This window comes from Arachis hypogaea, chromosome 16 (assembly GCF_003086295.3).
Source record: "Arachis hypogaea cultivar Tifrunner chromosome 16, arahy.Tifrunner.gnm2.J5K5, whole genome shotgun sequence".
In the NCBI taxonomy this organism is placed as follows: domain Eukaryota; kingdom Viridiplantae; phylum Streptophyta; class Magnoliopsida; order Fabales; family Fabaceae; genus Arachis; species Arachis hypogaea.
The window spans coordinates 63,259,547-63,273,412 of record NC_092051.1 but is presented as its reverse complement, the minus strand read 5'-3'; the positions used below and the strand labels follow the sequence as shown (position 1 = coordinate 63,273,412).

Here is a 13,866-nt window from a genome sequence, read left to right as displayed (position 1 = left end):
TTTTTGAAAAGCTTTTAAAATTTTTGAAAATTTGAAGAAAAAAATAAAAATAATGGACTCTAATCAAAGTTATACTCTTGCAAAAATCAAAGACTCAATAATGTGCGCACCTCACTGCAATTCCTTTGAGAGACGACCTGAGGTTTAAATACTTCGGTTATTTTATTGGGTTTGTACTCGTGACAAACAAAAATAAACTTTGGTTTGAGGATCGATTGTCGATTTGGGCTATGCTCACAACGAATTTATTTTCTTAAATTCTGAACCTGTATAAATCCTCTTATCAGATACATTTTCCCACTCAGAAAATCTATTGAATTCAAATTTCACCTTTTTTATTTTCAAATTAAGATGTTTAATTTTTCGAACCGATTCTGGGCAGTTAAAATTATTATTTTATTAAAGCATTTATTCCGGTTCTTACACACTAGCCTAAGTGTCCAAAAATATTACATATTACATAGAGGAAACCGAAATCATACCTTGGACAATTTCCAATATGTGCTATACACCAAATTTGTGTCCAAACCAAGCCTACAATCACCAACAATTAATCCAAAGCTCCAATAACTCACAATTCAAGCTAGACATATATAATTTATCATAAATCAACATTGAGGGTTAATCAAATTCACAAGGTAAAGAGTTTCCTTACCTTCTCCGATGGTGTTTGGGGCACAAATCACCAATATCCCAACCTTAGATTCCACCTAATCAATCAAAACATAAAAATTCCTCAAAACCAACACCTACATTTTTGAATTTCTTAGGGCTGTAGAAAGAAGAGAAAATTTCAAAATCTTATCAGCACAAGTTAAATGAAACTGACGGGCTTGGCGAGAGCTTCGTGTAGCCACAACCACCAGGCGAAGCTTAAGTTATGGCCACCGGAAGTTGGTGGTGAATAGTAACACTCTCTTCTCCTCTCTTCTCACTTGCAGCTGTGTGTGTGTTGTTTTATGTAGTGAATGAGATGAATGGGTTCATTTTAAGTGTATTTATATGTTGGGCTTAGGCCTAACTTGGACACGGTCCAACCCATTAGCGTTTTTGGCCTGTTTGGCCTAACTTTTGGCCAAACCGTTAAAATTAGTGTCCGGTTTTTAATTCTAATTATTTTCTTAATCTTTTCTACTGTTTTTATCATTCTCGCATAGTACCGGATAGATTTAAGTCGATACTGTTGGTTAACTTAGCAGTTCGCATTTTTACGCAATTTTTTAGAAAATTACATTTTTCAACTTAGAAATATCTACTAAGTCCAAAAATTGCATTTAAATTTTCTAATTAACATTCTAAATTTATGGATCCTATTTCGGGCAACTAATTTAATTAATTAAGCAGTTAATTAGTTGCGATTCTTGCACTCTCCCTACCAAATAAGAAAATTTGTCCCCAAAATTTAGTGATTACTTGAGAATAGCTGATAAACACCAATTTTAGGGTTTATCTTGTGCTTAATGTAGTGGATTTTATCAATTTTTCCTACATTTATTCAATGAAATAGCATGATTTTGTAATTTCTCCCTAAATTGTGCTTAAGAGTGAAAACATACTTTTTAGGCCCTTAAATTGCTAAATTTAATCCACTTTAATTCCACCCGGTGCCTTGATATATTTGTTGAGTGATTTCTGGCTTAGGAGGCAAGGATTGGATCAAAGAAGTGAAGAAAAAGCATGCAAAAGTGGAGAAATCATGAAGAAATGAAGTTTTGGAAATCTGGTATGAAAGGCGTACGCATGACCCACGCGTACGCGTGACCAGAAAATCGCAATACGATGCGTACGTGTGACAAGCAGCACGTAACCTCATAAATGAAACACACTGGGAGCGATTTCTGGGGCTACAGAAGCCCAATCCAACTCATTTCTGAAGCTATTTGATGCAGAATTCTAGAGGGAACAAGTGTAGAGCAATTAGGATAGTTTAGTAACATGCTTTAGGTTGTATTCTAGAGAGAGAAATTCTCTCTTCTCTCTAAAATTAGGGTAGAATTAGGTCAATTGCATCTTAGATTTAGGTTTAATTGTTGCTTTGATTTAGTTTCTCTTGCAATTTCTTGTTACTACAACCTTGCTTTCTTAGTTTTATTTTCTATTTCCTTTATTTTGTTACTTTTATGTTTATTTTGTTACTGCAATTCCTTTATTTTAGTTTCTTTATTTATTGATGTTTAATTGAGTTGTTATTATTGTTATCTTGCATTGGGTAGTTGTAGATTTACTATTTCCTGTTATTTTACCATGCTTTCATTTTATGTCTTCCAAGTGTTTGATAAAATGCTTGGTTGGACTTTTGAGTAGTTTTTGTATCCTTGGCTTGGATTGAGTAATTGGAGACTCTTGAATTGTCAAAATCTCTTGTTGATTGGTAATTGAAGGTTTCTAGTTGGCTTGAATTACACTAAAGCTAATCTTTGATTAGGACTTGTGGAATCTAGTCAATTTCAATCACTTGACTTTCCTCCAATTGTTAGAGGTTAACTAAGTGAAAGCAAACTACACTTACAATCACAATTGAGGATGATAATGAGGATGGAAATTCCAATTATCAACCCTTGACAAGACCCTTCTTAGTTAGCTTTATTCTTTTGTTCTTTATATTTCTTGTCTCTTATTAAAAAATCACAAAAAAAATACTTTTTCATAACCAATAATATGCACACTTCCCTGCAATTCCTTGAGAGACAACCCGAGGTTTAAATACTCTCAGTTTTTATTGGGTTTGCACTTGTGACAAACAAATTAAACTTTGATTGAGGGTTGTTTGTCGGTTGTGAACTATACTTGCAACGCGATTCTATTGAGAAAATTCTAACCGACGATTTCCCTTACATCAATAGCTCGGCATAATCCTTCTGCATCTCAGACTCCAATTTTCAAGTATGCTCTTCCACTCTCGCTCTTCTCCAAGTCACTTTAACCAATAAAACCTCCTTTCCACGTAACTTCTTCACACTAGTGTCATCAATCCGCACTGGTGTTACTTGAAAAGTTAGGTTTTCCTTCAGCTCAACCGACTCAGGCTCTAACACATGAGCCACATCCGATGTGTACTTACGGAGTTGTGACAGGTGGAATACGTCATGTAAGTTAGACAAGCACAGCGGCAAAGCTATTTGATATGCCAACGGCCCGGTTCGTCTCAAAATCTCAAACGACGCTATATACCTCAGATTCAACTTCTTTGTCTTAGTCACCCTTCCAATCCAGTTGTAGGAGTAACCTTCAGAAATACATGCTCGCCCACTTCAAATGCCAATGGTTTCCTTTTCTGATTCGCATAGCTCTTCTATCGGCTCTGTGTAGTTAAAATCCTAGCTCCAATCTTTTTAATCTTCTCAGTAGTCTTTGCTACCAAATCCGTCCCTAACACACTTGCCTCCGCAGCCTCATACTAATAAAGTGGAGAATGGCACTTGCTTCCATACAAAGCCTCATACAGAGCCATCCCAATGTTCGCATGAAAGCTATTGTTGTATAAAAACTCCACCTATGGCAAGTAATGGTCCCAACTTCCCGGTTGATCCAAGAAACATGCCCTTAGCATATCCTCCAATGTCTGAATAGTCTTCTCTGATTGTCCATTCATTTGTGAATGATTCGCTGTGTAGAGACATAGTCTCATACCAAAATCTCTTTGAAAAGCTCCCCAAAACCTTGATGTGAATCAAGAATCACGGTCCAACACTATGCTCGATGGCACCCTATGCAATCTTACAATCTTCTTGATGTACAACCTCGCAAATTCCTCCAAAGAGTAGTTCACTCGGATAGGAAGAAAATGAGCAAATTTGGTTAAGCGGTCCACGATCACCCAAACCACATCAAATCCCTACCTAGTCCTCAGTAAACCAGTTACAAAATCCATCACAATTCCTTCCCACTTCCACTGAGGAATTTCAAGTGGCTGTAACATTTGCGATGGTCTCTGGTGTCCTATCTTCACCTTCTGACACGTCAGACACTTAGACACAAGTGTGGCTACATCACTCTTTATCCCAGGCCACCAAAACATCCTCTTTAAATCGTGATACATCTTTGTACTACCTGGATGAATGGAGAATTCACCTCACGTGGTCTCAGCTGATGCGATGCGTAAGCCACTACATTCCGATTTTCCATCAACACGCAACCCAAATCCTTCCATCTATTTGAGGAGCTTAGAGGGTGTTGTGTGATCTTAGAGTAAGCATTAACCTCATGCTACTTTCTTTGATGAGGAAACTCCACATTGATGAGGTAAAACCCACTAGAATTTCTCTTCAGCTTGCTGATTGTTCTATTAAATCTTCACTTAGAGTTGTTGAGAATATGCTAGTGAAGGTGGGAACCTTCATATTTCCCGTTGATTTTGTAATCTTGGATATGGAGGAAGATGCAAATGCCTCCATTATTCTGAGGCGACCTTTTTTAGCAATTGGGAGAGCTCTCATTGATGTACAAAAAGGCGAGCTAACTTTAAGAGTCAATGATGAGCAAATTGTGCTCAATGTGCTTGAGGCCTTGCAATATCCAAGTGATTCTGACAGATGCAAGAAGATTGATTTAATTGAACCATCGATTCAAGAGGTCTTCGAGGCACAGGAATTTGAGAGTGGTTTAAAGCCTCCTCTGGAGGATGATTTGGTTGAGATTGATGATTCTCCACCTCCAGAGAGGTACCAAACATGCTTGATGAGGAGAAAGGGCCACCAAAACTTGAATTGAAGCCTTTACCTCCTTTTCTCATGTATGCTTTTCTGGGTGAGAAGGATTCATATCCGGCGATCATAAGCTCCTCTCTAAGCAGTGGTGAAGAGGAGGTGTTGATACATGTGCTAACAGACCATAAAATGGCTCTAGGATGGACTATTGATGACTTAAAAGGGATAAGTCCAGCCATGTGTATTGATGTGTGAGCATCTAGTACCTATTTCCCTTTATTTTCTAGTCACTTTTAGTTAGAGTTTGTTAAGTTTTATATTATTTTAGTGAAAAAATCTTCTTTGGATGCTACTTTGAGTGTTTTAGTATTTTTATGTATTTCAGGTGAAATTCGGAGAAAGTTGGCAGAGTTTTGAGCAAAAAGGAGAAGATTGGCAACTACCCCTTTAGGTGCTAAATGCCGAGTTAGCGTTTAGTGCCAGCAAGCCCCACGAATCAGAAATGCCTTTGCCTCTCATGGGCACTAAATGCCAGCGAAGTGAAAAGCCCATCAAGGGAACATCTCTTGTTGGATTTAGCTTTTACTAGTTATTTTATCTTTAATTTTTGTAATTTTTATTTGCAAAAAATAACTTTTAGTTATAGGATTTATTATTTTATTTTATTTTCAAATCAAATTAGGTTAGATATAAAAGGAAAAAGATTCACCCTTTAGCGGAGGTTTCTCAATTTCGCACTTTTCAAAACCCTTGTAGTGCGCAAAAATGAACTCGCACAACTTCACCGGCAAGTACACCGGGTCGTCCAAGTAATACCTCAGGTGAGTGAGGGTCGATCCCATAAGAATTGTTGGATTGAGCAAGCAATGGTAATTGATAAACCCCATTTTTAGGGTTTATCTTGTGCTTAATTTACGGGATTTTATCACTTTTTCTCACATTTATCCAAGGAAATAGCATGGTTTCATGATTGTCTCCTAATTTGTGCTTAAGTGTAAAAACATGCTTTTTAGGCCTTAATTGGCTAAATTTAATTCACCTTTGATTCCACTAGATGCATTGATGTGTTTGCTAGTGATTTCAGGTTCAAAATGCTAGGAATGAATCAAAGGAATCAAGAAGAAAAGCATGCAAGTGGAGAACTTATGAAGAAACAAGGATTTGGGATGCTGAGATTGACGCCCACGCGCAGCATACGCGCACGCGTGGAATGTGAGGTCGGATGGAGACGCATACGTGTATATGACGTGTACGCATGGATGAAAAATTGCCAAGTGATGCGTACGCGTGACGTACGCGTACGCGTCAATGCTCGCACGTGACTCACTTAAAGGCAAAACACTGGAGGCGAATTCTGGGCTTCCCAGGCCCAAATCCAACTCACTTTCTGAGTCTATTTACATGCAGAAGTCATAAGGGATCACACCTTCCAACACCTTACATCACATTAGTTTAGTTTAGTTTAGTTTTGGAGGGAAAGTTAGTTTCTAGAGAGAGAAGCTCTCTCTTCTCTCTAGAATTAGGATTAGGTTTAGGTTAATTTCTTACATCTAGATCTACTTCTTCTCTTGCTTCAATTTTCCTTTTTCTTTATGAATTCTTATGTAGATCTCCATTTACCTTTCAATGCAATTTTTGATTTCCATCTCTTCTCATGTTTGCTTTGGTTTTCTATTATTGATCTCTTGCCATTGTAGTTAGATCTCTCTTTAATTCTTGCAATTCATGTTGTTTACCTTTATTGCCTTTTTTGTGTTTGATGAAATGCTTCTTTTAGCTATGAGTTAGATTTTGTTCCTCTCGGCCTAGGTAGAGTAATTAGTGACTCTTGAGTTATCTAATTATTTTGTTGATTGATAATTAGAAGTTGCTAATTGACTTGAATGCCACTAAAGCTAGTCTTTCATTATGATTTGGCTAGGACTTGTGAAATCAAGTTTATTCATCCACTTGACTTTCCTCCATAAGTAGAGGTTAACTAAGTGGGATCAATGGACAATTGATGTCACAATTGAGGAGGATAATGAGGGTAGGACTTCTAGTTCTCATATCTTGCCAAGAGCTTTGTTAGTTGTTAGTTTATTTCCTTTGACATTTATATTTCTTGTCTATTATCTCAAAAACCCCAAACATACTTCATAACCAATAACAAGAACACTTTATTGCAATTTCTAGGGAGAACGACCCAAGGTTTAAATACTTCGGTTATCTTTATAGGGGTTTGTTACTTGTGACAACCAAATGTTTGTATGAAAGGATTAGTTGTTGGTTTAAAAACTATACTTGCAACGAGAATTCATTTGTGAAATTCTACACCATCAAAAATCCATTCATCAAAATGGCGCCGTTGCCGGGGATTTGCAATGGTGTTATGTTATTGGTTATTGTATATTTGTGAATATTGTGAATAGCTTGATTTTTGGATTGCTTGTTAGTTTTTTGCTAGTTTTAGGACTTTGTGTCATTATTTCTTATTAGCTTTTGTTTCTCATTTTCTCTTTTCATTATGAATTCTCACTTTGGCTATGAGTTTGGTTCTAACTATGTTGTAGGAAATGGAAGCTTCAATGAGGATGTGTATCAAGGATGGGACAATCAAAGGTGGGAGGAGCCATATGCATATAATCAATCTTCATGGCAACAACCTCCACCAATACACTATGAACAAGAGCCATTCTATGATGCATATCAATCCAATGGTTATGGTGAATCCCCTTGTGACTTTCAAGAACCACCACCATATGCCTATGAGCCATACCCTCAACATAACCCTCAACCATACTCACAAATCCCTTTTCACCAACCACCTTCATATGACCCTAATCCATATCCACCATTCCAACAACCATATGAGTCATATGAACCACATATAGAGCCACCACCATCCCAACATCACCACTTTCAAGAGCCACCCCCTCCATCTTATTACCAAGATAAACCACCTCCGATGTATAAAAATTTTCAACCACAAGATGAATTCTACTTTCCACCACAACCTCCCATGGAAGAATATTCATGTCCATTGATCCAAGAGCCATATGATCCTAATCATGTTATCCAAGCAAAACAAGAGTCAAGGGATTGTCTCAAGGAAATATTGGATCAACTTCAAGCAACCATGGAGCGTTTTGTGCAACAAGTGGAAAAAGTGGAAAGTGTTGATCTACCACAACCCAACCAAGAAGAACCATCTTCCTGTTATGAGCCCTTTCTCCAAAATGATGAACCCTTCCATCCACCCCAACCTCCAATGGATGACATCCTTGATGTTCTTGTTCAAGGACAAGAGGAGACGAAAAGGGAGGTACTAGAATTCACGGCCGTCTTGGCCGAGGTAGTAAACCGATTAGCCTCCCAATGCTTGAGCACTCAAGGAACTCCCATGGCTACATGTGGAGAATCAATTGAAGAGAATAGCATGAAGGAGAGATTGGAAACTCCGGTGGACAATAAGGAATGTTGCGTTGCGTTAGAACAATTGGAGAAACCTATGATTGATGAAGACAAGGAAGAAGTTGTTGAAGACTTATGAAATGTAGAGTCTCCATGGGAATCTAAGGCCATAGAAAATCCCCCCAAAAAGATTGATGTTGATGTTGAGGAGGAAAATGCACATCCTCCAAAGCATATTCCATATGAAGAATTGGATGGGATAGAGCAAGAATTGAGTTCCCTTAGAATTGAAGATCAAGCATCAAATCCTAGTGGCAAAGAATCCTTTGAACCTAAAGAACCTTCTCCCGATGAGATAGAAAGTAATGTGGAGGTAAATTTCCCTCATCCTCCCATTTATAATTTGAGTAAGGGAAAAGAGTTAGATAAAATTGTTGAACAAATGATTGAGATTAAGAGATCTTGTGAGGAGGTGGAGGTCCTCAGAAAAAGGAGGACGGGATATGCTTTGTCAAGATCCTTGGAAGCTTCTTTGCCTAGGTTGTTATCTACTTCTACATTCGAGTTGGTGAAATTCATTTCTATTAGTTTTATTATCCCACTCGAATATGGCTTGCTTGAAACGGATTGTCAACTTAGGATGCTTTGTGGGATGAAGCATAAAAAAAAAGATGTTTCGTGGTTGGTGTTGCAAATCAAAACTCATTATGGTTGATACATCAAAGATGGAATATAAGGGTTGGAATAGTGCTCGATTAGATGGGTCTAGGAGGATTTCTAGTCACTTCATTGAGAATTCCTCTTGCGTTCCACCCGGATGGACTAATAATGATCAACTTCAAGACGGGTGTGAAAATAAAGTGTGGAATCCCGGATTACAAGAAGAAGATCGATTTTGGGAGCCCCAAGCTTGTGAAGAACTCCATCAAGACTTGGTGCAACTCATGAAAAATCTTGGGGCACAATGGAGAACCAAGCATTGGTGGGAGTTCCAAGAAGAATTTAAGCACAAGCCACCTAGAGAGGAGCTCCCCATAAGTCCAACTTAAGGACAATAAATAAAAGTGTTAGGTGGGAGACACCCCACCATGGTAACATCTTTCTTTTTGTTTCCTCTTTTGTAAATATTAGTAAAGTATTTTAATTTCATGTTTGGATTGATTTTTTGAGTTCATTTGGTAGTTCGGTATGTTAAATAAGGTTTTATGGTGTTTTGGTAGCTGTTTGGTGGTTTGGAATGCTTGGCTTGGTGCAAAAAACATGAAAAATTTTGAAAAAACAGAGCACCACCCACGTGTAAGCATGCCTCACGCGTATGCATGCATCAAGCATTTTCGACCATCCACGCGCATGCGTCACCTACGCGTACGCATGGATACCAAATTTTCACTTCCCAGCCAAAAACTTGAGAGTTGTGCCTGCACTGTACGACCATTGTGCCTGAGGCACAAAATCAACCCACGCGTATGCGTGCCTCACGCGTACGCATCGCCTCTCTGGTTTGCCATGCACACATACACGTGATACACGCATACGCGTTGCACCCATTTCGCCACCACCCACGCGCACACGTGACTTACGCGTACGCGTGGATTGCCTTCCTTCATCACTTTCTTTTCTTCTCTCCTTCCCATCTCTTCCCTTCTTCTTTCTTCCTCTCTTTTTTTTCCACCCCTCAATCATCATCCAACACTACCAAACACCATTTAACAACATTTCTTTCAGTTAGTTAGTTAATTAGTTTGTTAGTTAGTTTAATTTTCATTTCAATTTTTCTTTTTCATTATAAGTGTTTGATTATTAATTTTTTTTGCTATATATTCCTGCTTATTACTAACTGCATGCTATCTTAGCATAATTATTTTTAATATTCATTGTTGGACCCTTTATTGAGGACATAATGGTAGCAGTTCCAAGTCACGTTTTGGCCCCTTAGGGCGTTCAATGCCCATTCTTGGCGTTGAACGCTAGGAAAAAAAAGGGATCCCCCTCTGGTGTTCAGCACCAATCTGGCACTGAATACCCAGGTGGGAGGCAGCAAGGGAAATTTGAATTTTGAAGCTCTTAGGCCAATGGATACTACCCAACCACCCACCACTTCACCATTAACTCACTCTTATCCCTTCTCTCTCCCCTTTCACCCACTTTTCCATCCACATTGACCCATCACTTCCCTTGATTCCCTTACTCCACCTTTCACTCCACCCAATTAACTCACATCAATCCCATCAATTTCTCTTCCCACAAACCCCATTCAATTTCAAATTTTATTCCCCCCTTCTTTTTTCCCTCTCCATAACTGAACCAACCTCTACCCTGCTCCTATAAATACCCTCACTCCATCCACTTTCCCCACACCATTCACTACTCTTCCCCTCTTACACACTCTTCACCATATATATTCCCTTTCTTCTCTTTTTCCAATCTACCCCCCAAAGGCCAAAGCCTATACACCATCTCCTCTTTATCCTTCTTGTAGTTTTCTTACTTTTCCTTTTCTTTTATTTCTGTTCTCTCGGGGACGAGAAAAGTTTTTAAGTTTAGTATTGGAAGCTCTCTGCTTTTCACTTCTTATTTCTTACCTCTATGGTACCAAAAATCGGAGATCCTCAAGGAAAAGAAAAGGAAAAGCCCCCGCTTCCGAGCCATGGGAGACCACAAAATTTCTCACCAAGGCCCATCAAGAAAATTTTTATGACGTGGTGAGAATGAAGAAGGTGATTACCGAGGACCCCTTCAAGCTGAAGGTCAAAGAGTACTAGGAGATCCTATATCAGATTTTGAGACAAGATTGGAAAATTCTGGCCAACTCCGTTTCTGAGGTTGGAGTGTTAATGGTGCAGGAGTTTTATGCCAATGCCTGGGTCACAAAGAAGCATGATACAAGTGTGAACCCAGAGTCGAAGAATTGGTGCACCATGCTCAGAGGGCACATCATAGATTTTAGCCCCGAGAGTATGAGGATAGCGCTACAGTTGCCCTCACCAAGATGACCCTCACTCATATACTCGAAGGGTCAACACTGACCAAAGGTTGGATCAAGTTCTTGCTGACATCTGCGTACCTGGAACTCAGTAGAGGTGGGATCTTCAAGGCCGGTCTTACCAACTAGGTAGGCTTGACCTTAAGCCAGGGGCCAGAGGATGGTTGGAGTTTATCCAACGTTCGATCATCCCTATGAATAATCGCTCTAAGGTTACAGTCGAGCGAGCAGAGATGATTCACTACATTATGCTCGGCAATGAGGTGGAGGTGCATGAGGTGATCCCTCAGGCATTTTACATAATAGCAGACAATCCATCTACTCAAGCAAGGCTGGCATTCACTCATCTCATTCACCACTTATGTGCAGCAGCTGGAGTTCACATAGAGAATGATACCCTAATTGATAAGGTGAGACCAATCACAAGGAAGGGTATGGAGCACGCTAGGGAGCCCGTGCAAGGACCGCAGTAAAAGCCAGTTCCACTACCTCCATAGGATATTTCGGAGATGCATCAAGGGATATACTTTCCTCCCTGTGACTACTAGGATCAGTTGACCACATTCTTAGGGAAGCTGACATCATCAGTTGATCAGCTGAGGCTAGAGCATCAAGGCCAATCTGCTCTCCTCCATTAGATGATGGAAGATCCAAGGAGAATGATGGAGGAGTAGAGGAGGCAAGGGGTGATATTGAGGAGCTTAAACGCTCCAGAAGATTTCCTAGAGGGAGTAGTAGCCGCCATCACTGAGGTGGTCTAGTTTTATTCTCCCTATCCTTACTTTATCTCTGTTTATCTAGTATTTTATTGTATTGCCTATTTTCTATTCTAGTTGTATGATCACTTGGTGCACGAATTGTAAATCACACTTTTCACAACTCGTACCACTAACCAGCAAGTGCACTGGGTCGTCCAAGTAATACCTTACGTGAGTAAGGGTCGAATCCCACGGAGATTGTTGGCTTGAAGCAATCTATGGTTATCTTGTAACTCTTAGTCAGGATATCAATTATAGTTATTAGTTTGAATTGCGAAGAATAAAAGAGCATGAAATAAATACTTGTTCTGCAGTAATGGAGAATATGTTGGAGTTTTGGAGATGCTTTGTCTTATGAATCTCTGCTTTCTCCCTGTCTTCTTCTTCACGCACGCAAGGTTCCTCCTACGGCAAGCTGTGTGTTGGTGGATTCATGAGATATTTTGGTAGAAAAATGAATTTCTCCAAAACACCCAAAACTAACCGGCAAGTGCACCGGGTCGCATCAAGTAATAAAACTCACGGGAGTGACGTCGATCCCACAGGGATTGATGGAACAAGCAACTTTAGTGGGTGATTAGTTTAGTCAAGCTGACATTTAGTGAATTGTGTGAAATTGTAGCCAACAGAAAGTAAATGACAATGAATTTAAAGTTGCAGAATGTAAATTGGCAAGTAACTTAAAGAGCAAGAAATTAAAATTGCAAGAATCTTAAATGACAAGAAATATAAATTGCATTAAATGTAAAGGGAATTGGGAATTGGATTTGCAGAAATTAAACAAGGAAAAGTTAAATTGCAACAAGCAGAGAAGTAAAAGATGGATTTGATTGATTCGGAACTAAAACAGAAATGTAAATAAACATGAAAAGCAATAAACAGAGAATGTAAAATTGGAATTAAGATCTCAGGACCCAAGAGACTAGATAACCAAGTCTAGATCTCAATGCCTTCCTAGATCCAACAAGAACAATTGCAAAGGAAATGTAAATTGCAGAGAAAGTAGATGAAGAGCAATTAACAGAAATTTCGATTCAATTAAGCAGTAAAGAAAGCAGAGAGAAATCTCAGAGGGAGAATGAAACAGAACACCTTCAATTCTCCACCCAAGACTCAAAAATAAAGAAAAGAAAATTTAAGAGAGCTCTCGAATCCTCGTGCTCCCTAATGGAGCCAGCCTCCCCACAAATATGAAACAGATGCCTATTTATAGGCATTTTTACAAAATGAAAATGAAATTCAAAACAAATTACAATTAAAATGAAATTTTTATTCAAACTATCTCTTGTGCCTTTGAGTGGTGTCAATTGGGCCCTTGCTCTTGATGGAATTGGGTTGATAAAGGCCTTGGTTGATTGCTCTTGGAGTTGGAGAGAGAACCGAATTGAACCGGGTTGGAATCATGAAAGCTTGAGTAAAAGTTGGAGTAAAAGTTAGGGTCTAACTTTTGCTCCAACTTTTCACATCAGCACCCTTGTTTTGCTGATACCAACGTTGGGGCAAAAGTTAGGGGTCTAACTTTTGCTCCAACGTTGGCCCCCTTGTGTGCATGTATGGGGTGCTACTTTGTCCTCTTGTTAACGTTGCCAATTTCATGCCAACTATAGACTATTATATATGGTTGGAAAGCTCTGAATGTCAGCTTTCTAACCCAATTGGAATCACCTCAATTGGACATCTAAAACTCAAGTTATGCTCATTTGAAGAGGACAAGGATGCTGGCTTTGGTGTGCAGCGTTTGAGGCGACGTTTGCCTCAAACGTGGTCGAAAACGCCAGTTTTGGAGGCTCAAACATATTGTCCACCCCATACTATTATACATTGTTGGAAAGCCCTGGATGTCTACTTTCCAATGCCGTTGGAAGCACATCATTTGGAGCTCTACAGCTCGAGTTATACTCCGTCGAAGGTGCAGAGGTCAGTTGGCCTCACTGCAGGTTGCCACCATGTTCGTTTATGCTCATTGTGGGGTAGTTTTCTCCCTCAATTTTAGTGTCCACCATGTAGTGCCATATATTCTTGGAAAGCTCTCGATTCCTACTTTCCATTGCTTTTTGAATCATCTCATTTGGAGCTCTGTAGCTCA

General features: G+C 39.2%; 1 protein-coding gene across 1 annotated transcript; it reads right to left on the bottom strand.

The window, feature by feature from the left end:
- Positions 1 to 2,879: 2,879 nt before the first annotated feature.
- Positions 2,880 to 4,039, bottom strand: LOC140180129 (uncharacterized). The gene is made up of 2 exons (XM_072220526.1): positions 3,840 to 4,039; positions 2,880 to 3,201 (listed from the first exon to the last, which is right to left on the bottom strand). Exons 1-2 carry the CDS (start codon positions 4,037 to 4,039, stop codon positions 2,880 to 2,882), a joined length of 522 nt encoding a protein of 173 aa, XP_072076627.1.
- Positions 4,040 to 13,866: the final 9,827 nt, after the last annotated feature.

Excerpts from the sequence above, each read along its gene's own strand:
- LOC140180129 (XM_072220526.1), bottom strand. The coding sequence starts at position 4,039 with ATGTATCACGATTTAAAGAGGATGTTTTGGTGGCCTGGGATAAAGAGT. Across the intron at positions 3,202-3,839 it reads ACTGGTTTACTGAGGACTAG|GGTGACTAAGACAAAGAAGT; the intron begins GTAGGGATTTGA and ends CTGGATTGGAAG.